Here is a 23,690-nt window from a genome sequence, read left to right on the forward strand (position 1 = left end):
TTCAGTAACAGTACGCTAGGCATAGGGAAAAAGTTGCTGAAAACTAATTCAACTTGCTTGCTTCCCACAGGGAGACATGGGTTTACCTGGTTTGACTGGGTTCCCTGGACCACCTGGTAGAAAGGTAAGAGTATTCTTTTCTAGTGAATTAAATCAGTATTTTTATTTTTAGATTTTCTCCTCTAACTCTGCCTAAAAGATTTAATTAACTCCTAGTACCCAGCAAAAAAGCCTTATGCCTATTTCACAGGCATATAAACTGGGATATAGGCTGAAGCAACTGCCTAAAGGTTGTACCAGCAAGACTATGTAAGACTATGAAATGAAATTCTGGATCCAGATTTCTGTTCCTTCTTTGTATGTCCCACTACACTGCATCATCCCCATCATTCCTCTGCACCCTGACACTGGGTCTTCATGAGCAAGCTGAATTTAGATCTGGTTCAGCCAACGTGTTAACTAAATGGATCTACAACTGGCATCGATACACAAAGGTTGGATTCAGAACAGGTTTAGACATTCCAAGGAAACCTTGACTGTCTCACCTGGTAAAGCACATTTCAAACAAAATATCTGTATGCCTTCCCTCTACTTTGCCTGGAGATTGACAGCACTAGTCAGGTTTTGCTTTATTTGCTTCCATGTTGATGTTTCAACAACATTAACGTCACCGACAACAAACCTATGCCTAGAAAAGGTTACATAACGCACAAGATCCGTCACTGCTTTCATGTTGCAGCGGTGTATGCGCTCGTGTTCATGTGTGCAAGTCTGCATCACAGTACCTTAGCGATCTGTACCTTTTATACATCAAGGACATTTCAGTTGACCTTCCAGTTCCAGGCTGTGTTGGTAGGTTGGTTTGGTTTTTTGGAAGCTGGACCTGTTGCAGGGAGCTGTTTGACAGTTGTGCTCAGTGGACATGACTCCCCTTCCCAGCAAGCCAATAGTGACATAGCTAAGCTGAACAGTTAAAAGGAGCATCTTGTTTCAATCACTTCATCAGTCAACCGGCTATTGAAGATACACTGTTCCTCAGGCCAATTAGCTGCACACAAACACCTACTCAGGTATGCTTTAAGACTCTGGGGAGAGAAAGAAGCTGTGGAGGAGGCTGAAAGAAACCCTCCTTCTCCATGATTGTTTGTTGTATACTTTATATTGAAATCAAATTGCAAAGAGTAGGGGCTGGGTTCATTTTTCTACTCCCAAGGCTGGTCATGCTTGGGGTGCTGTGTGGAGCTAGGAGTAATAGAGTGATTAATTACCAATCTTTTGCTGTCTCAAACAAGTTCTAGCAAAGAGGGTGCAAAGAATACCACTTTCCTGGTATAACAGCTCATAAAACAAAACCTTGTGGTTATGATCAGCAAAATGCAATGTCAGGAGCACAAGGACTCATAGTGGAAAAAGTGGAGAAGGAATAGGAGATTGAATAAACATTCCTGAGTCCAGCACATGGCCTTCACATCTGATCTCGGCTCCCCCAGGACAGGGCGAAGGCAGGGGTATGCTTCTGTTTCTTCAAGTAATGAGCAAGTTGGATGCTGAAATTTTTCCTTTGGTGTGGCTTAAAAAAACCACCTCCCAGTAGCACTAGTCTGGCAGTGTTTTTGGTGTAACCTGGCTTTTATTAGCATCCTGCATTAAGAAAAAATTTACAGCTGTTGGAGAAATGTTTGGAAAAAAATCTTTTTTTATCTGGATTCCCTGCTGGCTTTTTCCCAGTGAAAATAGGCTGGTGTTTGGCTGAAGGTGGGCAACACATCTTGGCTACCAGAAAACAAGAACGCCTTGGAAATGGACATCCCTCCTGCTCACTCCATGGAGGGACAGTGAAAAGAACTCTAAGGCCTTTGATCTGAAAACGCCATGTAGAAACTTTCAAATAGGCAAAATATTTCACCAGGGGAAACAAAATACTTTTCCCACTAAATGAAACAACTGGCTCAGCAGCATGAGCTGGAGCCACAACCAGCAGCATATGGTTTTGGATAGTGCGGCTCATACCACAGTGCCTGCCTTGTGAATGCAGACCTTTGCTCTTTGTAGGATTGGAGAGTCTGATCTCAGAGCACCCCCAAAGCCATTTTTCCTGCATGCATCTGCGAGTATATGAAACTGCCTTTCAAGAAGCAGATGTAATTCTCATCCTCTCCACACAGAGCAAACGTTGCTTTTGCTGACCAGTAGTTCTCAGCAACAGTGGCAGGACTCGGCTGTCCCCTCTGCCCTTCCCTCAGGTGCCTACGAGGTGTCTGTGGACTTTGGCTTTCAGTTGGGGGCTGCAGACTACAGCTGCCTTGCGGATATATCTCAGCAGAGTGCTGCATCATTGCTCCCGGCCTCAAATGCTGTGGAGGAGAAAATGGTTGTAGCAAAGTACAAGATTGTAGGAGACGGCAGCAGTGAGAGAGAAAAAGATTAATTAAAGTCCCTCAGAGAGTAAAGGCAGAGCTGGAAATTGGTCAGTGCTTCAAAACACACCCTGCCATGCAGATCTCATTTGCTGGCTTCTTTACTCTTCACATTTCCTATCAAAGTGCAGGATGATCCTTTTTAGCTAGGAGAGAGCGGATTATAAATATCATCACAGATGAGTAAATCCTTCACTGGAGTGCAGTTTCCTTTCTAAATCACAGCCCTTTGTGTTGAGCACCCTGTAATCATCAGGAAGTGTTTGGATAAAAGAGCAAATGCAGTTGTTTTCATACCCTCTGCCTTGTCATTTTAGCACTATTTGAAGGGGATTTTAGCAGGTAAATACTTTGATATTGCAGCCAACTTTAACATACACAAGCTTTTCTGTTTTCTCCTCACTATAATTAACCTGAGACAGAAATAACTGCAGCATACTATGAAGAAACACACATATGAAGCTTCCTAGAGCTCATTATATATGTAGTGAGGAGGATATTTAATAGGATGCAACAGTAGCAGAGTCTACATATTTAACTTAAGTGCCATTCACTTACCATTATAGAGATAGCAATGCAATATTTGGTGCAGACTTCCACTCAGGACGTGCTTTGAGCATCTCAAGGGGCTGTTATCTAACCACCTGCTCTGGGTGGACATTGCAGGCTTGAAAAGCCTGTCCTGCAGGAACCCAACCAGAGCAGAAGGATTCAGAGCAGCCAAGCTAGGCACTTCTTTCTTAACAGTGGAGGGAGCGAAACATCTCTAAGTGTTTGTATGTGTGGAAGTAGGTGCTCCAGCTGTCTGGAGACAAAGGTAGCTCCTGCTCCAGGCCGTAGCTGGAAGAGGTGGGCTGAGGCCCCAGGAGGAAATCCCATGAGCTCCATGCTAAATCCCAGAGCAGGTCTGAAGATGCTGAACCCAAGGCTGTTTCTGTTGGCAGCTGTCTCTGGAGGGGGGGGGGGCAGAATAGAAGCTCTCTGTCTGCACAACAGCCATGCTCCAGGGATGCGTGATACCAGTGCTGGGCCTCTCACACCCAGGTGGGTCTGGACCTTCACAATGTGCCTTCACCTTCAGGCCAGACGCCCAACTGTGTTGGAGCTTCCTTCCTCCTTTCTGCTGATGCTGAGCATCTCTGGAGGAGCTGAGGAGAGGATAAGCAGGAGAGGATTTCATGGGGCAGATTCCTGGAGAGGTGCAGGGAGTCCCATCTGCTGGTCCTGCTCCAAGACCTGCTGAGGCACTTCCAATTAGGAGCCACTGGCTGAAATGCACTGGCAGCATTCGGAGAAAGGACCTTCGAGGGGGTTCAAATAAGGGCCAACCGGTAGCCAAATGGACTTTCAAGTCAGCCACCATGTTCTCAGGAGATGCAGCTCAGTCAGAAAAACGGGCCATGATACATCAGCAAGGTCAAGCAGGAGAGAATTGGTGAAAAGGGAATCAACATTTTTCCAGGCCAAAATGTCTGAAATAACAAGCAAGGAGGAATGCAAAGGGGAGTGGGTAGTAGCCAGGATGGCTGAGAGCTTTGCATACCTCCGCCAGCGAAGGCTTAGGCTGCAGGTCTAGAATAGCCCATGGGAAGAATAAAAAAGCTGTTAAGCAGAGGTGTGGACCTGGGAGCAGAAACAGGCCTGGGTTCATCGGGTGAGTAAAGCAAAAGGCCAAGTCCTCGGCCAAACCAGGGTTTGGTTACGGCTTCAGAGCAGGGGGATGCTCCCCTGTGGGTTTCGCAGCCAGGCAATGTGTGCCAGGAGCCCTGGCTGGGAACAGGGTGAGTAGCAGAGACTGAGTTACAATTAGCAGTTGTAACCCACCCTGAAAGCATTTTGTTATTTTGGTAGTATTTGTGCAAGGATCGTTTCTTGTTTATTTTCTCTCTCCATTTGTTTCAAGTTAAATTTTCTGCCTTTTTTTAGTCTTGCTAGTAGCCCAGCTAAACAGTCGTCTCTGTAACTGAATTTAATCTCCTAATCTGCTCTGACTCCACTTGATGGAAATTAGTTTGTTTTAAATAGCTGAAGCAAGATAATAAAGGAGAGGGCAAAAAAAAAATCTGAAGTGTCTATTGCTTGCAGAATTTACTCAGTGTTTGAAGAGAGCCCCAGGTAAATCCTGCAGAAAGCAAACTCTCTTAAAATACACACTGATCAGTGTGCAGTTGAACAGGCTACCTTTGTCCTGCTCCAGTGTCTGCAACTCAAAAAAAAAAAAAAAACCAGACCTGAAAAACTGAAGCAGGTTTATGAAAGACCTGCGAGAATGATTTGAAGGCTGTAACACTTGCCAGCTAGCAAGCTGGATTAAGAAACTCATTCTAATTAATTGAGCAGGTTAAGAGGCAGCTTGCTCACCACTTTAGGTAGCTTCATAATGAAGGACTCTGAATCTTGTCATACCTTCTAATAATTAGATTAGAAAAACTGGAAGCTAGACAAATTCAATCTAGACGCAAAATTGAAGTTTTCTGTGACAGCAAATGGTTATTTTGGTGTTTCCTATGGCATTTCAAGTCCTAAAGTGAAAGTGAGCGCTCTGAAATGCGAGTGAGTTGTGTTGCGTAGTCCCCCAACTTGCCCAAAGCAAACATTTCACCCTACAAGCCTGTGGTTTCCTAAGGATTAAGGATAGCCTTTGCTAAAAGTGTAGATTACAAATAGATAGATCTGAGTGTAGATACAACTCTAAGTCCGTTCATGGAGCAAATCCTTCTTGAGGAACCACGAGGCCACACCCCAGCAGGTGCAGGCTGCTGCTGCCACACTGCCTTGTAGCAGAGCCTGGGGCCATCGGCAGGGTTTGGGTGATGCCAGTGCAAACAGCAAGTTTGCATGATTGTGTAGTGCTATCCCATATCTAAAAACCTGCTTCTCCTCAGAACTTTACTTCCACCTGCAAAGAGAAATTCAAACCCAAACCACATCACTTTATTATTCTTTTATTATTATTATTTTTTCTGCTTATTCATCTCTTCCATCCTGTTTCAACAGGGATATAAAGGCTACCCTGGACCACCAGGTCACCCTGGAGACCAGGTGAGTCTTCCCAGTTTCCAACACTGAACTTTAAAGAGGGATGGAATTGCTGACTCTGATGCTAGTTTGGATCCCGCACAGCCTGCTCAGTGTGGACAGCCAGCTCCTTCCAGGGGCAGCTTGGTACACACAGGGGATGCGCAGTGAACTCTCGTACTGCTGGCAGCTGTGCACATACACTGACCGAGAACCAGCAGGTTGGTGGGAAGAGACTGCCTTGGAGTTTCTAAATTTTCATTGCTCAACCATGTTAAGTTTACGTGGGGGAAGAAATACCAGTTTACCCTACTCCCCCTTTATTTTTCCTTTTATATTAATTTTGCCTGGAGTTTACCAACCACATCATATTAAGTACTAACATGTAATTCCCCTCCCAAAGCCCATTCCCCCTCTCCCCTTTTCTCCCCCTTCTTTATTTGGTTAAGTCTGATGTTTGCAGTTCAGAAAAAAAGGTAATGAATAGCAGGCCCTGTTAGCAATGATGTTAAAGGATATTATACATGAATCCATTTAGTTTTGAAGAATTTTGGCAGTGCTTCCCCACCAGTAAAACGGTTCCATATGCCACATATAGATGCAGCCTTACACCTTCTCTTAGCCTCCTTGTTTCAAACTATCTGCTGTTTTCACTGCAGATGGAGGGAGAAGGAGAAGTAGCAACACTTGCTTGGATCCTATTGACTTGGCTTCTGTGTGTTTTCCCCCCTCATTAATGTATTCCACTGTATACCCTTAATATTTTCTTCCTTTCTATAAATTTGCATCAGGTTAATCCATTCCACCCTCCTTTCCCCCCAGCTCAAAGAATGAAGCAGCTAAAAAGGCTTCCTAAGTGTGACATTCACCTTACCTTCTGTGCCTTTTCTTTTCTCTTTCCAAAGGGCGAACGAGGACCAGATGGAAGCCCAGGTGCCAAAGGTTATCCTGGCAGGCAGGTGCAGTAAATCTCATCGTGCTGTGCACAGACTAGGGATTTGGGTGTGCAGGTAGCTAAATATATGCCCTGCTAAATACATGCCCTACTAAAGACAGTGCAGACCTCTAGAATACGTCTGAATATTTTCCTTCTTCCATCCCCAAGATGCTGTATCAATGACATGGTCTTTCAACTCTGGGGGACACTAAGGTTGTTAGAAAGTATTTTATGCCTATGATAGATAAAACCTGAATTTCTATAGCAAAATCTGACACGTTTTTTGCTTCAGTTTAACAACAGGTTAAAAAACCCAAAACAGCAGAAAGAGAAACATACCTGTAAGCTGCTAACCCTTCACTTTTAGGCACATTTTACATCTAATGTTGAACAGGTTAGAAACCTGGGACAGAAAAAGGTGTGTTACTGAAAGAAAAGATTAGATGAACTCTCACTAGTAAAATTCACTACCATAATCATATATATACCTATATATAAAATTATCCATGGACCATAAATATATGTAAAAATCATATTTGCTGCTGAAAAAATGATGATGAAAGAAAACCAAGTCTTTGTTTTCATCCTGAAAAAAATGCACAAAGGCAACTTTAGGAAAGGAGGAGTGTGCAAAGGAAAATGGGTCAGGATTGGACACTTTATTGTCTTACTGATGTAAGATGCTGAGTAGTAGGAAGAAAAATAAGAGGAAGAATCTGTAAGACCCTAAATGGAATCTGTTGGAGGGCAGAAGACATGGCCCTGTAACATTTTACAGTGAAACGAGTTTGTCATGGTTTTCTAAAGTGGACACATTAATGTCGGATTCCACCACATTTATCTTTAAGTACATAGCAAAGAGGCTAGATGGATGTCAAAGACCCCAAGCAGTCTGTCATGAGTCTTTCAGACTTGTCATGAGTTCATATGTGAGTTTTTACCCAGATGCGCAAGTTATTGGACTAAATATGAACTAGATGTGCAGAACAAGTCTGCATCCCTCCGCCCTCAGATAATAATCAGTATCAATAAATGTATGATATTGGTAAATATTAATAATGTAGGATCCATTTTAAATTGAAAATTAAATTGATACCTTGCTTAACATGCTGGAGAGTACAGATGGTAGAACTGGACGAGAGCTTTACGCACCTGACTAAATACTCCATTCATACTGTGAAAAGCTTTTAGACATTTGCATGCCAAATAATCTCCTAGGTGTGACTGTGTGTTAGATGACTAATAGAAGAGGTCCGAGCTACTTTGGACACACAAGGTTAATGAATGCTGTTTAGCAATTCACAGCAGTGTTCTGCCCATCAGATAAGCAGGGTGAAATCTTTGCGTTTGACATACCACGAAGAAAAGTGCTTTCTTAAAATGTGGTTTGGGTCAGGAAAGTGACTTTTTTTTTTTTTTAAGGCAGCTTTTTTCAGCATATCTGAATGCTGTGTGTATCCAGCATCAGAGCTGTTTACTTTACTGAGATTTTACTACTTGTTACTCCTGTCAGCTGTGCTGGCTCTGCAGCGCTAGGGGAGAGAGAGCTTGGCTCTGTTTTGATTTGCGCACCATAGGCAGAATTGTTAACTTCAACCCAATGGCTGAAATCTTTGGCAAGGATTCACAAGCCAGGAAGGAGCACAACCTGACTTTCAGATCCCAGGCTGAGTGTGCAGTGCTACCGCTAAAGAAAATATGGATTTAGCCTTCTCCCCCCCCCCTTCCAAAAAGGCCCAACAACATTTGGAACTAGAAAAAATTGATCTGGAAACTTGCTAGAAGACAATAAACATGAAAATTCATTACGCATTTTTACAGGGCTCTTTTTCACAGTACTTTAAGTGAGCAGCAATAGGCATAGAAGTAGCATGGGGAATATATTTTCAGTTCCTTCCATAGCTGTTAATGCTGCAAAGGGTTAGAGATATTGCAGTACCTGCACTGCTAAGTGACTTTCTAGGCTGTAGAAATTAGAGAGGCTTTCTCAGTGCATCAGGCCCGCCTGTGTTCCCTAAACAGGTATTGAAATACGTTTGTCATTTGCTATGCATGTGTTCAGTTAGGCAGGAAAATGACTTGAGAGCTCTTGGGTACAGAGCATCACTGTACATTGCATCTGAATTGTAACACAACCTCTGTGCACCCTGCTGCATTAGCCTTTTTGGTCTTTATGATCAGAAATCTCTACTTCAGCCCCGGGCAAGGCTCACAATGTGCAGCAGTCTCAGGTTCTGCAGAGTCCCAGCTCCCCAACAATGGGACATTTGTTATTTGTATCATTTTGTCCTTTGTTCTCCTTTGTTGATACGCCTTGGACTCGGCACTGAAAGCAGAACCACGCAGGGACAGTGCTGGGGATTTGGCACTGCTCATTAGGTTAAGTTAAAGCCTGTCCACATTTGTCTTTGTTTTTTCCCTTCTGTTCTAGGGTTTACCTGGCCCCATAGGGGAAACTGGTCCAAAAGGCAGTCGGGTAAGCAGCCTTTCATTTTTCTTTTCTCTACTTGTTTTTACCAAAGGCTTCGCAGGAAACTTTATGCTTAATTTTGCAATCCTGAGACTAGTTGCTTTAATTTGTTGGATTCAGGGGCTTTGAACTGCGCACTGCTTGTTTACTGAAGCACTGCTAAATTTTTTAAATTAAACGTGGAATGTACCAAAATCAAAGTTCACCAATAGTGTTGATGATACAAAGTCAACCCCTTCAGAGCTCACGTTGCAGGAGAGGAAAGAATGGCATACAAATTCCTACCAAAGACCAAAGTCTGAACTTTCTGCAAGCCCCATCTCCCAAAGGCCTCTTTAGTTTCAATAAGTGTGGTTCAGCGGTCTTCGACCATGCTCAATATGGGCTCTTTTGGGTATAGTCCTGGGTTTGGGAGTGATTTATGTCATTATGCAGAATAGCAAGCCAGCATCTTGAAGCCATGTGCAAATACAAACATTAATATTTCTGTTCTGCCTGGTTTTGCTCACCAAATTGAATTGCTGGGGGTTCATTCTCACTGCAAAGGCTCTCCTTAATCACATTTTGTTCTTTTCCTGCAATTATAAATTCACAATGAGATTCAGAGCCAATAAAATCCCCCATTTCTCTAACATGTGATACTTTCTCTGTATGCAGTAAATTAAACCAGCTGGCTTTCATCACTAGGAAAACTGCAAGGAATAAAGAAATGCTGACCCTGTAGCTAGCTGTATTCCTGAGCTGGGAAGGGAGATGGCATGTTCAATGTCCTGCAGAAGAAAGTAAGATCTGAGATAGCACAGCTTGCTCACCTCACTTCTGCAAGTGATGAAGTTTTCCCTGGTGCATCTGTTTCACTGGCCTAACCAGGACCTCATGTCATTATCACATGGTAGATGCGCAGAAAGTAAGACTTGAAAATTATTTTCCACTTTGCACCCCTGAGTGCAGAGGGCTGAAATATTTATAGCTACCCAAGAAAGCCATTTCTCAGTTCAACTGCAGTCAATCAGAATTGGGTACTAAGGTGAGATATTGTGGATTGAGGGAGCTAACTGTGGACTCTTCTCCGTCCCCCACCTCTGGTTTTTAGTTCTGCAGGAAGTAGGTCAGGAGTAACATGGTTTGTCTTGTGATTCAGGAGGCAAAGGCAGACAACATCATTTTAATGTAGCTGTATTTCCCAGCTAGGTATTATCCCTAAAGGAGAAGCGATGGACTGGTGAAAAATTTGGTGGGGTTGACAGTAAGAGATTTAGTGATGATGGAGAAAGAAAGATGAGAGAAAATCAGTGTTAACACTTGGCTCTTGTAACAGTGAGGTGCCACTGAGGGGGCTCCCCGCTGGAATTCACTTCCTCTTGATTCTGCATGTTTGGCACAAATTAGTCCTTTGCAAAGGACCAGCGCACAAGGTAACTTTGTACTAACTGCTGAGCAGAGAGGATTAAACACAAGGCTTCAATTGTTGCAAGGGAAGGGAAATGTAGCATTTTATGCAGGGTGTCTTGTCTGAGCGGGATCCCAAGGCGATAGAGAAACGCCGCATACTTGAAAACGCGACGCCTGCTGATCGGTGTGAAAGGAGCGGATTTTATGTGAAACACATTAGTGCAAAGGAGGCTTCTTTACAGTTGGGTGTCAGAGGATCTGTATGTATGTACAAGTTGAGCCTCGTACACCGATCCAAAGAGTCTGAACTGTCACGCTCAGCCTCTCCCTGCCTAGGCAGGGCCCTTGGTGATTGGGTTGACAAAGCGTTTGCAAAAGATCTTGGTGGTGCAACAGAGTTTGCAGGGAAAGGCTTTAGGCACAACCATTACCAATTTGCTCCTCTCAGCAGCGGGGCAGTCGGCAGCCTTGCATGCCAGGAAAAGGTGGTGTTCACGTGAGAAAGGGCTGTGGTGTGCGACTACCATGGGACATAAGATAAGCAGAAAGGGCTTGGTACCACAGGGCGTTTTCACAACACGGTTGGGAATGAGTGCCAAAAGCAGGGAAAGAGCCCTTGGAGAGATGAAAGGAGGTGTAGGCATGCAGATTACTTTTGCTATCACTCTTGCTAACCTTGAACCAAGCTCCGTTTCCCTCAGGTTCACTTAGAGCCAGCCCAGGTAAGGTTTCTTGTTGCTGGCCTCTTCCTGCCTGGAGTCCTCATGATCCCTGGTGTGAGGGTATGTGCCCTTGGACTACATCGTGGAAGCCAGCACCATGCAGTCCATGGGCATATACACTTGCCTCAAGGTTTATTTCATCACGGCTGCCATTGACCAACGCTGGAGGATGTTCTGCTGTTCAGGAAAGACAGACTGACTGGTTCCTAATGGAGAAATGTATTTGACTACTTGTTTTCTCTTTTCTTTAGGGATATATTGGTCTCCCAGGATTGTTTGGGCTACCAGGGGCTGATGGAGAACGAGTGAGTATTTTGTGAAGAAAATGTTGGTGTTTTGCTTGAATACAGTTCATCAGAGCCTCTTGTAACCTCCTCTATCCCTTGTTCCTGAGGAAAGAGGCGAGCATGCCTAACGTTTAACCATGCCTTCTTTAGCCTGCTTCTACCTTTGCGTGAAGACTTGTGTCCCTGTACAGTGTTGACATTCAGCTCAGGAGAACCTAGGCTTCAGACAGGGTCCTCAGACCTCACTGTTGAGTAGAGAGTTTTTGTATCTTTTCCTTCACTTAAAAACCTGCCTTCCTCCTCCCCCTTACTAGTTCATCTTAGTGGGATGAGGTGGGGGGTCGAATGTACGTGGAAATTCCCTGCTCCCGCAGGATTGACATCCTAGCCACAGCGTCCCAGCATTTTGAGTGTCCAACTGGAGGTGTCTGGAAAGAGCCTGGCTCTTGGAAGGGACAGTGCCTTGGGCTTTCTGACAGTGGCTTTGGTTCCAGTTGCCTCGAGTTGGGCAGTCAAGACTGGGGCCTGTGAATGGGCAGCTGTGGCTGCTGTTGCCATGTGTCCTCCCTTCCCCCCATCCTTTTCATCATGCCTTCTCCAAACCCACGTGTTCAGAGCTCTGCAGGACATCCCTTGCTTTTTTGCTCTTCTCCCCATGTCTCCCCACCTGCCTGATCTCTACCCATCCAAGGACTCCCTCTTCCCACTGCAAGAGCGCCTAAGGAAGGTTGCTGTAAGATGAAGACTGTTTTATTCCAGCTTTTTCTCCCTCAAATGCAAGCTCCAGAAACAACAGAGGCCCCAGGAGCATGTGGGAGTGAGTGTGTGTGTGTGCCTGCCTGGAAGGGGACTACCCTGCACTCTAGAGTCGCTGATTTAATGCTTGTATAACTAAATAAGAAACATAAACAGAAGTTCTCCAGCTAGTGCCTTGGCGGTGGCCTTCATTTGGTTCCAGACCAGTAGCTTGATGACTGCTCCTGCTAAGCATAGCTTCAGCCTGTTGCCCTGGGTGTGGATGCTGCCTGCATGTGTCCTCAGGGAAGGCTGTAGTTAGTGGGTGAAGGTTAATTGTCTTCTGCTCTCGCAGCTGACTGCAAGTAGCTGACATTTTGATTCCTGAACAATGCCGCAGTCATTAGCATGTTTTGTATTCCCCTTTCTCTTCTAGTTTTGTTTTCTATTGTTGGTTGGCTGTTTGCTTTCTCAACCAGACCTATTATTTTTTTTTCTCTGTGTGTTTTCCTTGCAGGGGATCCCTGGAGTTCCTGGGAAGAGGGGCAAGATGGGTAGGCCGGTAAAGTTTTTCCTCGTCTATTATGCAGACCTTGTTGAATGAAATTGGAAACAAAACATCTGACTTTTGGCTGGGTCCCTTCCTATCTTCTGATGGGAACTAAATGGGGAGATCAAACAAACCTTTCCATGTCTCTTTTCTCAAGCAGGAAGAAAACTGAAGATACAAATACTGTTCTTTTCCTTTCTTCCATGCACTGCACACTTCACAGGCATTTTTATTCTTTTTCACACTGTCTCCATGCTCCCTCGGATCTTACACTTCTCAGATTCTCTTCTGCAACACCTTCCCCCCTGGCCAGCCTCTTCCCTGAATGTACTTTTTAATTCCCCATCATGATTGCAGCATCCCAGGTGTCTGTGCTCGCTCTGTTACATCTACTGCTCTGTGCTCCCACCAGTCTCATCACGTTTGCCTCTTTTCTCTGTGATTCTCTCCAACCCTTGTACCATCCTGGTTTGTATAATGCAAGTGCACTTTTGTATGGAAAGCTTTTTGTCCTTGGTGGTGGTACAGAGTTAAAGCAGTAACAGATCACATGAAGACATGTTTGAGGAGTGAGGAGACCATGTAGATTTGAGAGCTTGGCCAGGAGGAAGAGGTGTTTGCAGGTAGGGCTGAATACAAGGTGAAAACTGTGAGAGCTGCATAGGAGAAGGGGGTCTGTGCTGACTTAAGCAAAAAGCAAAATAAAAGCAGGTGGGAGAAGTACTGAAATGAGTAGAAGAAACAGAGAACAGACAGAAAGGAAAGTCTTTCCCTCATCAGCCTTCTTCCAAGCGACTCTGCATGCTTCCTTTAGCAAAATGTATAAAATTTTGCTCCAAGAGTCCGCAGAGAGATCAGGCACGTTCATGCTCTGGTGTGTCTCATTGCCTTTGCACCTTGTCCTTCATGTTAGCCTGAGTTTCTCTCGATCTCCTGACATCATTGTACTCACAGGCTCCTTGTAAAATGTCCACTCACCCACACACGGAAAAATCCACTGCTTTCCCCTTGTCACCCTTGCATGCGAATGCATGCTTTTCAGGAGTCCCACGCCTACCGCTTGCTGGTGTTCTCACAGTAAAAGCCGTGCAAACATCCCGACAGGGCCACATTCATCTCAGCTGGCTGTTCGTCTCTCTCTGGGATGGGGGGAGGTCGAGCAGACTTTTTTTGGGGGGGGGGGTAGTGGAAATCTGTACCAGCTTTTAACAGTTTTGTAAGCGCTGGTCTCTGTGATGAATAATTGCAGAGAGCCAGTCGATGTAATGATGACTCATTGACCAGATTAAAACAAACAAAGCAACTGTCGTTAGGTGCAGGGTTTCTGCTCTCTGCCTTGTTTCTGCACAGAGCACGCTGGAGGCTCAAAGTGTTCCAGCTGTTGTTTGGCTGGCATTTGTAATCTTCCAGGCAAGAGGTTTTTGTCTGGTGGTCACTGTTACAAACAAGGGGCTCCCCTGAGATCAGCAGGGAATCTCTCAACCATGGAGGCATTTAGGCTGGGATCTAGAGAAGGGATTAAATGGCTGCGCATGAGCACCTTTGTTCCACTCGGCTCTTTCAGAGAGTTTTGGCTTCATCCCTGTTTCATGATATCAGGTTTAATAAGAAATCTTGAATGGACCGATGCTGATGATTTGTACTTCCGAGCGTGAACAAAAAGATCAAGTGACATCCAGAGTTATTCAGGAAGTCACTTGGAGAATGGAAAGTAAGAACCAGCTGACCTGGTTCCCTTCCCAATACTTATCTCCTGGCCTGTGCTGTCTCCCAGCTGGCTTCCAGTGTTAGTGAGCCTGCTGTGATTGTTCTGGTCTCTCGCATCCCCGCGCTGCTGGACTTGCTGGTGTGGCTACTGTTCCTGTTCTATTTCAGTGTTGTCATTGCAATGGAGAGCTCCTGGAAGCCCTTATTAGCTGCCATCCAAAGCTGGTAAATGCTCTGGAGAGGAGGGAAGGAGTTGGTATCAAATACATTTTTCTACCTAGTTTTGTTTGGGATGAGAGATGGCAACAGATGAAGTGCTCGGCAGAGGAGGAGCAGGGGGCTGGGGGAGTTTGCATGTGACACCGTGGGCCTCCGAGAATGATGTAAGAGGGAATGATTAAAATAGAAGAACTGGACATGAGTCAGATCTTGAAACCCTTCCAGGGAAGTTAAGTTTTGCAGAGCTGTGAGGGACATGGTGAATCTGTCGTGGAAACAGCTGACTCCACCTCCTGCTCTGCTCTCCCTGCAGTGCATCAGCAATGTAGGAAGCAAGTGCATTTCTGCATTTCTAACATATGGGCCCTGGCGCACTCCTGAGCAAGGAGATGGTTGGAGGTGGGCTAGGGGGAGAATTGTGATTAAAGTACAATGCACTAGGGAGACTGAAATAACATGAGTCTGTACGTCTCTGGATCTGCTGCCTGTTTTAGAGGTAGGCTGGAGACCTGGAGCTGAAGCAGCCAGTTGCTTAAACCTTCAGTCTTGCCAATGCAGTGGCTAAAAAGAATATTTTTTTATGGTGGTTTTGTGGTGTTCAGTTGAACAGCTGGCAAAAAAAAAAAAAAAAAAAAAGAGGATTAAAAAAGGCCCTGTTGCTGTGAGGGCAGCAGGGCTGTGGTCCACACTGTGCTGGGGGGAAGGAATGAGTGAAGCTGTTGGTACCCTCTATCTTGGCATGCATAGGCAATGCATCAGTCCTAGTTCATCTTTAGAAAGGATATCTACTCACAGAAGGAGGTAACCCCCAAGAAGAGGAGATACAGCTAGTCATTATTCAAGAAGCACAAAGCTGAAAGTGATATGATTTTCTTACGCTGTGGGAGATGGGTAGCTACAATCAGGAATGTCTGCACTGCAGATTATATTAAACTTCAAATAGAATGTAATATTTTTAGAAGTTCTCAAGCCTTGTTAGAGAAAGACACTTAAAGGTGAACTTCCAGGAAATATATCCAAAGAGCTTTGAGTTCTTTTTTTGTTCATCTTCATTATTGATGTGTGCTTGTGCCTCATTTTTCATGTAGAATATCAATACTGTACCAGCTGCGCTATCTTACACCTGATTTTTGCTTAAAATGTGTTTTTTTAGTAGTATTATTTTAAAAGAGATAGAAAGGAAGGGGCAAAGCTTAGTTCCAAGACACACTTAGTAATTCTTGGGTTTGTCTGAGGTCTGTTCACAATTTAGCCAAACATAGCTGAGATTTCCTTATATTTTTCTACGAACCTGTTGGTGCTGCCAGTCCCATGCCTGGAGCTCAGTTGAACACACAGCCTCACCCTGTTGGGTACTGCACAAATACCTCATGAAAGAAAAGCCGTGGCCCAAAGGGTCCATCAGTTTGGATTACAAAACAGCACAGGATCAGACCAACCCCAGGGCTGGAAGGTTTGGGTAACAGTAGCATGAGCAAGTCATTAATACCACAAGCAGCCACTCTGACTTCCCTGCCTGTCTAGCTGTGCTCATCGTTACCGTTCTTTCTTTTGTCTTTCTGCAGCTCATGTTTGTAAGTGATACGCAGCTGTGTCCCACCAGCTGTCAGGTGCTGTGATGGGGGTCTCTGCCTGCCTAACCTCAGGCAAGGGAGGGAAACATCTCCTGACAGCACAGGCTCTGCCATCAGGCTCTGCACAGCCTTTGGCAAGTGCCAACCGGCTGCTGAAGTGCTGCTCTGAGGAGATAGCTTGACAGGTGGAGTAGACTGTGTAAGTAGCAGGCACAGAGGGAGGGTTTGCACTTGGGATGTGTGGCTAGGAAGGCTGATGCCTCTGCCTGTGAGAATGGCCAGAGTCTGCCAAGACAAGGTGGGGAGATGGTGCATTGCTTGGTGACTGCACAGGAGGAGGAAAAGGGTACAGGACCTGGTTTCTCCCCACAGCATGCAACTTCAGACAAGCTGTTTGGCTGTTCTTGGCTGTTTGCAAAACAGGGATAACACACTCTGCTCTCCTTTGAGCTCAGTAGCTGAAACTTAGCATGTAAATGCCAAGGATTACTGCTCAGATGTCATGGAAGAGGTGTTATGAAGTGGCATGTGGATTTTAAGTATTAGGGATCGGTGCACAGGTGAGTCCAGAAGTCTCTCTTCCCTCTGCCTGTCAGCCACAGTGTGGAGGTTCTGAGAGCCAGCAGTGATCTGGCAGCCACTCTAATGTAGTCTCAGTATTTGTTGCGAGCATCAACGCGGTGGCAAGCTGCCGAATCTGGCATCCATTTTCCATGAGCTGACCACAGTCGGGGTCCCCCTTGCCAGCTCTCAGCTTGTAATGCGGTGGCGCCTTCTTGCCAGGCTATTTTTCATGTCTGCTGCCTTCTTCCATGTTGACTTATAAAGTTAATGTCTTAACTCCTGCCTCCAGTGAACACCAAGTCTCAATATATTCTTTTTTTCTTCATCTGATGAGTTGTTAGAAGTGCATGTGATACCCTTGCACTCCCCACCAATATGGGTACTCTGTCGCATTGTATGAAAAGGCATTGCCTTGTGGGACACACTAGATAGCAAAAAGCAGGGCTGCATTTGGGTTAGGAAGGTTTTGTTTTACAGCTTCCCCTAACCTTTTGATATATGGCTAAGATAACTTAGTGGTGAACGTAAGTGCATGGGGCTTTGCCAAGTTACACAGTCTCAGCTGTTGTCCGTGCAAACAATGGGGGGACATGTTTTGCCATGTGTCTGGAAAGGCTGGCATAACCGCAAATTACTGAGAAAATAAATTTTGCTCCTCTCTGTAGGGACTAAGACGATAAACAACTCCTCTCTTCTTGCTCCAGTCTTTTCTCTGCTTTGGATGCAGCTGAGGTCCTTCCTTGCATTTGGAGTGAACCAAGTGAGAGTCTCCTGCACCACACAAGTTGAGATTTGGGAAACTGGTAACAGCATTTTGAAGTACCTCTTCTTTAATGAATAAATGCCAAACTCCAGTTGACTTGAGTGGGCTCCCTGGGGGTGCAAAGAGGCAGCCCATATGGCTTTTCTTTTAAGAAACAAGACATAGGCATACACCCTAAGAGCTCTCACCTACGGCACTGAGTATCATGGCTCACATGGGCTGGTAAGGATCCAGCCATGTCTCTTTTATTACTGAGACCTTGTTACCTACCAAAAAAAGGAGGAAGAATAGAGCTGTACTTCTCTTTAAACACTGAGAAACATTGTAAAGAAACATTGTAATTAAAATTGAAAAACTTCTAAAGAAGTGGGGGTAAACTGTGGCTTCCCACTTAGCTAGGTGGTAGTTCAGTGTGTTGGTCCACAAGCCATTTCCTAAGATTTGAAAGAAATGGGAATGATTTTTTAACTGATCCTAAATGATGTTATCTGTGTATATCCTCAGAAAATAAATATTTACTCTTCCACATAGCTTCACTGCTCAGGCCTGACTCATCTGAGCAGTTGGTGAACTTATCCTCCAATCCATAAAGCGTTCCTTCCCAGCTGGTGTCCCAGTTCAGGTTCAGCTGTAGGCGCTGTGCATATAGAGATGTACTTTCAGATATGGCCAGCTAAAGTTAGTGGAGAAATGAGTGGGCTGAGGACCTATTTGTACAGGTAAATCCACAAGATGAGCTGCAGGAAGAAGCACAAATGGCCTGTAGGAATTGATGGACAGGACTTGTCCTAGCTCACTCTGTCTGGTGCCAATACCCCAGCATAGCACCAAAAGGTTTGGTGCCTTCTTCAGGAACTGATTGATTAAAAAAAAAATAATAATATGCTTTTAATCATTGTTTGCATGAAAAGTCAAGTGGAGGTCCTGAAAATTAGTAATCAACAAAACTCCTCTGTTACTGAGAGAGTTTTAGCCCATGAATTGTTTTTTTCCTGTTAGCCATCTAAATCAATTCTTTGCTATAGTTTTTCTTTATTAACCTAAATTTTTAAAATAGATTTGGTTTGAGCAATCAGTGACTTTTTTAATGCTTAAGTTGGACACTGAAACCGGGCAGCTGGTCTCTCCTTCCCTCTGGGCCTGGTTCACCACTCTGAAATGCAGGTGTGAGCCCAGAGCAAATGTCACCAACTCTTTTTGGCCCGAGATGTATTCCACATGCCTAGAGTTTCCCAAATCTCTGTGGTGAGGTGCTTGCATTGTTACTTATCACTCTGATATCAGCACGTGTTCCTATGTTCATGATTACATCAACCAAATAACCTGGCAAGGTGGACAATATTAGCATGTATTTCACTTTTTAAAGAATAGGCAAAACAAAGTACTGAAAACACAGGGAAAAGGGTTTGAAAGGTGCCAAGGCCCATAACTTCTACAGAAAGAAAAGAAAAAAAACCAAAGATGATTTGTTTCCAAGAATGTCACTAAGTGACTTGTCCATCGTCATTCAAAAAGCATGTGAAGAATTGAACCAAGGTCTCCTAAGCACAAGAGCATCTTTCTTCCTTCGGGGAAATGTTCATTCATAAATCAGATCAAAGCCCAAAAAATGATTTTCATTAGAAATTATAAGGAAAAAATAATGCAAATATCACTTTTGAGTCTGAAAACATTTTGACCAAAGCCGCTTGGCTTTCTTAAATAGAAGGCTGCTTGATGTGGAAATCTTGGCCATAAATAATTAGGAGCAGTGGCAGATTCAGTGCTCTTCAGCATTAGGTAATTTGGTTTGTGTAATCTGCACTCTGTTGGAGCCCCACAGACAGGAGAAGAGATCATATATAAGCGCAAAAGGAACAAAGCAAATGGGCAAGAGGGTGGAGGGGCTGTCAGTTAGCTGCACTGATGTTTGGCTGAAGGGGCTTCAGCAGAATTTTGCTTGTGTTTGGGTGGAACGGGCTGCCCTGGAGGGCTGTGCTCCCACAGCTGCAGGGATAGTTATGTTTAAAAATGCCATTAAATCTTTATCCAAAGAGGATGCGACATGGAGCTGTGAAGTCTCCCAGGGAGAGAAAGCAAACCTCCCTTTTGGGTGACCAAGGAGCAGAACTGCAGCAGGCCATCTGTCCTGTACCCAGCTGAGGGTGGCATCTCCCTTTGCAGGGATGTAAGCTGTCACAGTCCTAGGTCTAGACTGAACAGAAGGCAAAGGGTCCTGCATAGCTCCGTGAATTAAAGCTAGTGAGGAGGCACGCCGGGAGCACAGGGTTTGCCAGGCTCCCTTTAGGGTGACTCTTGCCGCTCTAGGAACCAGCGCTGGGTCTGAGCCAGCCTGCTTGCCTTCGCGCCCACCTGTGGAGGGGCTCATGTCTGCTCTCTCCACCAAGAATGCTCTCAGAGGCGTAAGCTGCCAATATAAGCTACACTTGTTTATTTTATTCTCCTTCTTTTTTTCCAGTGAATGCCTTCTCTCACCCTCAGCCCTGCTTCCCCACCACCACCTTTTTCTTTTTTTTTGGTTTAAATTGTTTGACTTGCAAACTCCATCCCTGGGGAGACTCCTGGGCAGTGATTCACCTGGCTGGAGCCAACTGGCAAATAGAGTCTTTCGCAGACAAGACAGGAGGGCTGGTTGGTTTGAGCAGCTTCACCTTCAGCCAACAGGAAAATAAAATCCTATTTTTGGAGAAGGATTCTGTTGGCGTGAAGACCTGCCAGGATTCCTCAGAGCAGCAGCTGCCAGACTGCCTCCCTTACTCCATCAGGGAAAGTGTTTTAAACTGAATCAGATGTTGTATACATACAACACACCCACCCACATGTGCACACCTGAAAAGGCCTTGGGGAAGCAAAGGACATGGTGCATCTCACTGGTCCCTGCTTCCCTGAGGACAGCTGCTTCCAGGGACAAGAGGCAAGAAGCGGTGGTGTCTGCTGAGACCAGGAGCAGCCCTTTGGCTGAGAACAGCAAGACAGGGCAGGCTGCTCTGTTTGTTTTAAGCAGAGGAAGAAAGGAAGGGGAGGTGGAGGGGGATGTAATCCCCTGATGCAGGAGGAGCTGGTTCCAGCGTCTGTCTAGGTCTGGTTGTTCTCAGCAGGAGTCTCCTGGCGTATGAAAGGATGCCCTTTGCAGGGAGTGTGGATGAAAAGGAATTAAGGCGCTCTTGTAGAATCTCAAAGATAGAGATTTAGTTACTAGCTCAGCTTCGGGCTTCTCAGTGCTACCTGCGATAAATCAGTTTGCATCTCTCTCTGTCTCAATTTCCTCTCTAATAGCGGTTCCTCAGCTTCACTGAGTGCAGTGCAGGCAAACTGTGCGACCACTGTAAAGCTTTGCTTGGGGTGGGGACAGGAGAGCACAGAAGCACCTGGATCTTGCTTAGTACAAAGCATCTGCTTGTATGCTTTTTCTCCAACTCCTCTTCAAGCTTCATCTTGCTTCTTTCATTGAACTTCTCCTTCAGACAATGTGAAATCCATTCAGCTGGACTTTTTTCCCCACCTCCTCTCTGTATTTCCCAGCTGTAAGGTAGAGCCAAAAGTTTTGTCATGCCTGACTTCAGCCACTGCGGAGGAGCACCCCGCTGGCTCTCCGCCAACAGAACTTGTTAGTCGAGCATTTTTCTCCTAGCTCTGCTGCCATTTGCCATCCCTTGCTGGTCCTGGCCCTTCTCTGCATGTCCCCTCCCTTCCACAGAGCGGGCAGGATGCACGGCTTGGTATTTTTCACTAGGGTGTTTTTCTTTGCCGTCCCAATTCTTGAGCATAATTTCCAGGGCCCAGTCTTCCTGCAAAAACAGCTGTACCCTGAAAAATGGTGGATTTTCTGTACCAAAAAAACCTCTGCACTCCCTTTGGGAAGGTCAGGAGACTCTGAATGCACTGGGCTCTTTAATCTCTTTCACAAGTCTCCTGTAATGGGCTGCCAGTTGCGACCTGCCTGTCCGCCAGCACCATAAAATGAGCTTCCTGCCCCATGTGTTCTTCCTCACTTTGGGCTCCTCAGACTGCTGGAGTAATGCACGGGAGAGAAGAGGTAGTGCTGCTTACAAGAATGAAACAAATGGGATAACGAAGTCTGCTTGTAATTCCTAGGCTGCTTGTTTCGGTTGAATAGTGCTAGTTTTGTTCCTGAGGAACATCTCTGTCCTTTAGGCTCACGCAGAAGGGAAGAGGCACTGAAAAAATAGCTTTTACAGACATGTGAGATCCAATAAATTAGGACACTGTGGTCACTGGAACTGTTATTGTGGTTTAAACTGCTACTGCTTACCCCATGGAAAGAAAGTGCTTTCTTTTTCATTAGGGGCTTATAAGATTGATTGTTTCATGCTGTGCACAGGACTGTGTTGGGATAGCTTTCACAACCTGGTTTGGGTCTCTGGAGACTGTGTGGATGCTGAAATATCTTCCTTCATGCCACAGCCACCAGCCTTGGTCTCATTTAATGTGCAAAAGACTGTTAATACTTGTGTTGTCAAGCTCAAATATTGGGGTGGGATGCCTGGGGTTAGTTGAATTGAAGCCGCTCTTTCCATCTGTCTCCTCCACTGGGTTTGTTTTACAGCTCGGGCCAAAAAGTACCAGGGGACCACCCACCACCCCAGAGATCTGTGAGCTGAGGCTGGGAGGGGTGCTCAGGCCAGCAGAGCAGATGGAGTGTTAAGGATGATCAGGTGTTGGCAAGGACAGGGCTTCGCTGCCGACTGTTGTCTTGGGCCTGGCTGTTGTAGCAATGATGCCAGCCCACACTGTTCTGGGTTTTCTCTCTGTTTCCTCCCACTATGACCTTTTTCCATCCCATCTTGAGAATGGGCAGAAACCCTAGCTCTGTGGAGAGAGTCACAGCGTGCTGTGAAGGGGTTTTACTGTTGAATCTCTTGCTTACTGCATAGCATTGGCCAAGTGACCTCAGGTGCTCAGCTCTTTGCCTTCAAAACACAGAAATAATCTGCCTTTTTAAATACTTGGAGATGTACTGTTGGAAAGCCTTTGTAAAAGCTAGATTTTTATTAACTATTACCAAGTGCCTCAAATCTCCTATGTCTTTATCTTTAAGCAGCAAGGTTAGTTCTAGAAACTGAGGCATAAAAAGAGATCAGTGGGAAACATGAAATTAAATAGTTCTTTATCTGGCTACTCTTATTCTGGCAGAAGAGTGCATTGTTTATATCACGTTGGAAGAGATTTCAACCAAATTTAGAAAATGCTTTTAGTCTGGAGCAAGCATTCCTCTAGATGATATTATTCTGCTGTAGCAATATTGATTTAATTGTATTCTTCAAAGTAGTAAAACCTTCCCATGTTAGCAAGACTTTAGCTTCACAGAAGACACCTCAGCAGCCCCAGGGCCAGGCTGCTCAGTGGCATCCATGGGTCACTGTGCCCAGTTCTGCCCTCTTGAGAAAGGAAGGATGCAGTTGGGGGACTGCTGAAGGCTGTGTCTGAAATCTGCGGCAGCGTAAGTGCAGTATCAGTCTGTGCAGACTCATATTTTCCTTGGCAAGTTGTATGACTGTAAACAGCAAAATATTCCAAGGCAGGCTTTTTCTTTTTTTTTTCTTGCCTAAGCAATGAGTTTTCCCTACACATCTCTGTTCTGATCTTATTGATTCAGCATGTGGCAGAGCTATTTTTCCCCTTTTTTTCATTAAGAAAATTGTAGCCCCCCCGCCTTCTCGTTATATTTGACGTCTTTGTCTCTAGATGGCAGAAGGCTGTTTCCAGTGGTTGCTTACCACAGCTTCTTGGCATGTGCACAGGCTTGAGGGATGTAGTGCCCAGCTGGAAAAAAGCAGACAACTTTCCTATTCGCAGTGATGCCCATAAAATAGAAGTATTGAATCTAAGCGAGGAAGTGATATCTTGTGTCCGTTCAGGAGCACATGCTGAATGCTGTAGGGAATTGGTACGGAAGAGGTGAAATGCTGGCTCTGAAGTCAGTGGCAAAATTTTGGTCATCTTAAACAAGTCTCCCATGTCTCACCTTAGATTTGACTAAGTAACTTTTTACCTGGTTGTGTTGATCAGCAGTTGTAAACCCTCAAAGGTGAAGGGAAGTCTTGGATGACATCTTTGACTGCAGAGCTTCCCAGTATAGTTTTCCTGTTCTGTCCACTGTGATCATTTCAATTTTCAGTGTTGCTGATGGGTTTCCAGATAGCAAATGCTGTTGGCTGTTGCATTTTGCCTCCCTCAGGTTTGCTTTTTCAAGGTAACCGGTGTTTGTAGTATACAGGGGAGCAGGGAGGGAGAGAGAGCATCTTTCTGGCTCAGCAAGAACCATCCTCTCCCTGTCTGCTCCATCCCCGTCTCTTAAGCTCGTAGCTAGCCCA

General features: G+C 45.1%; 1 protein-coding gene across 2 annotated transcripts in view; it reads left to right on the top strand.

Moving 5' to 3' along the window:
• Positions 1-23,690, top strand: part of COL27A1 (collagen type XXVII alpha 1 chain) — a 165,449-nt gene that overhangs the window by 42,638 nt on the left and 99,121 nt on the right. For both annotated transcript variants that reach the window (XM_075054600.1, XM_075054601.1), the window contains 6 exons: positions 71-124; positions 5,415-5,459; positions 6,341-6,394; positions 8,804-8,848; positions 11,208-11,261; positions 12,496-12,540. In XM_075054600.1, the coding sequence (XP_074910701.1) occupies positions 71-124; positions 5,415-5,459; positions 6,341-6,394; positions 8,804-8,848; positions 11,208-11,261; positions 12,496-12,540 (297 nt within the window). The remainder of the gene's footprint in view (positions 1-70; positions 125-5,414; positions 5,460-6,340; positions 6,395-8,803; positions 8,849-11,207; positions 11,262-12,495; positions 12,541-23,690) is intronic.

Source organism: Buteo buteo, chromosome 23 (genome assembly GCF_964188355.1).
Source record: "Buteo buteo chromosome 23, bButBut1.hap1.1, whole genome shotgun sequence".
In the NCBI taxonomy this organism is placed as follows: Eukaryota; Metazoa; Chordata; class Aves; order Accipitriformes; family Accipitridae; genus Buteo; species Buteo buteo.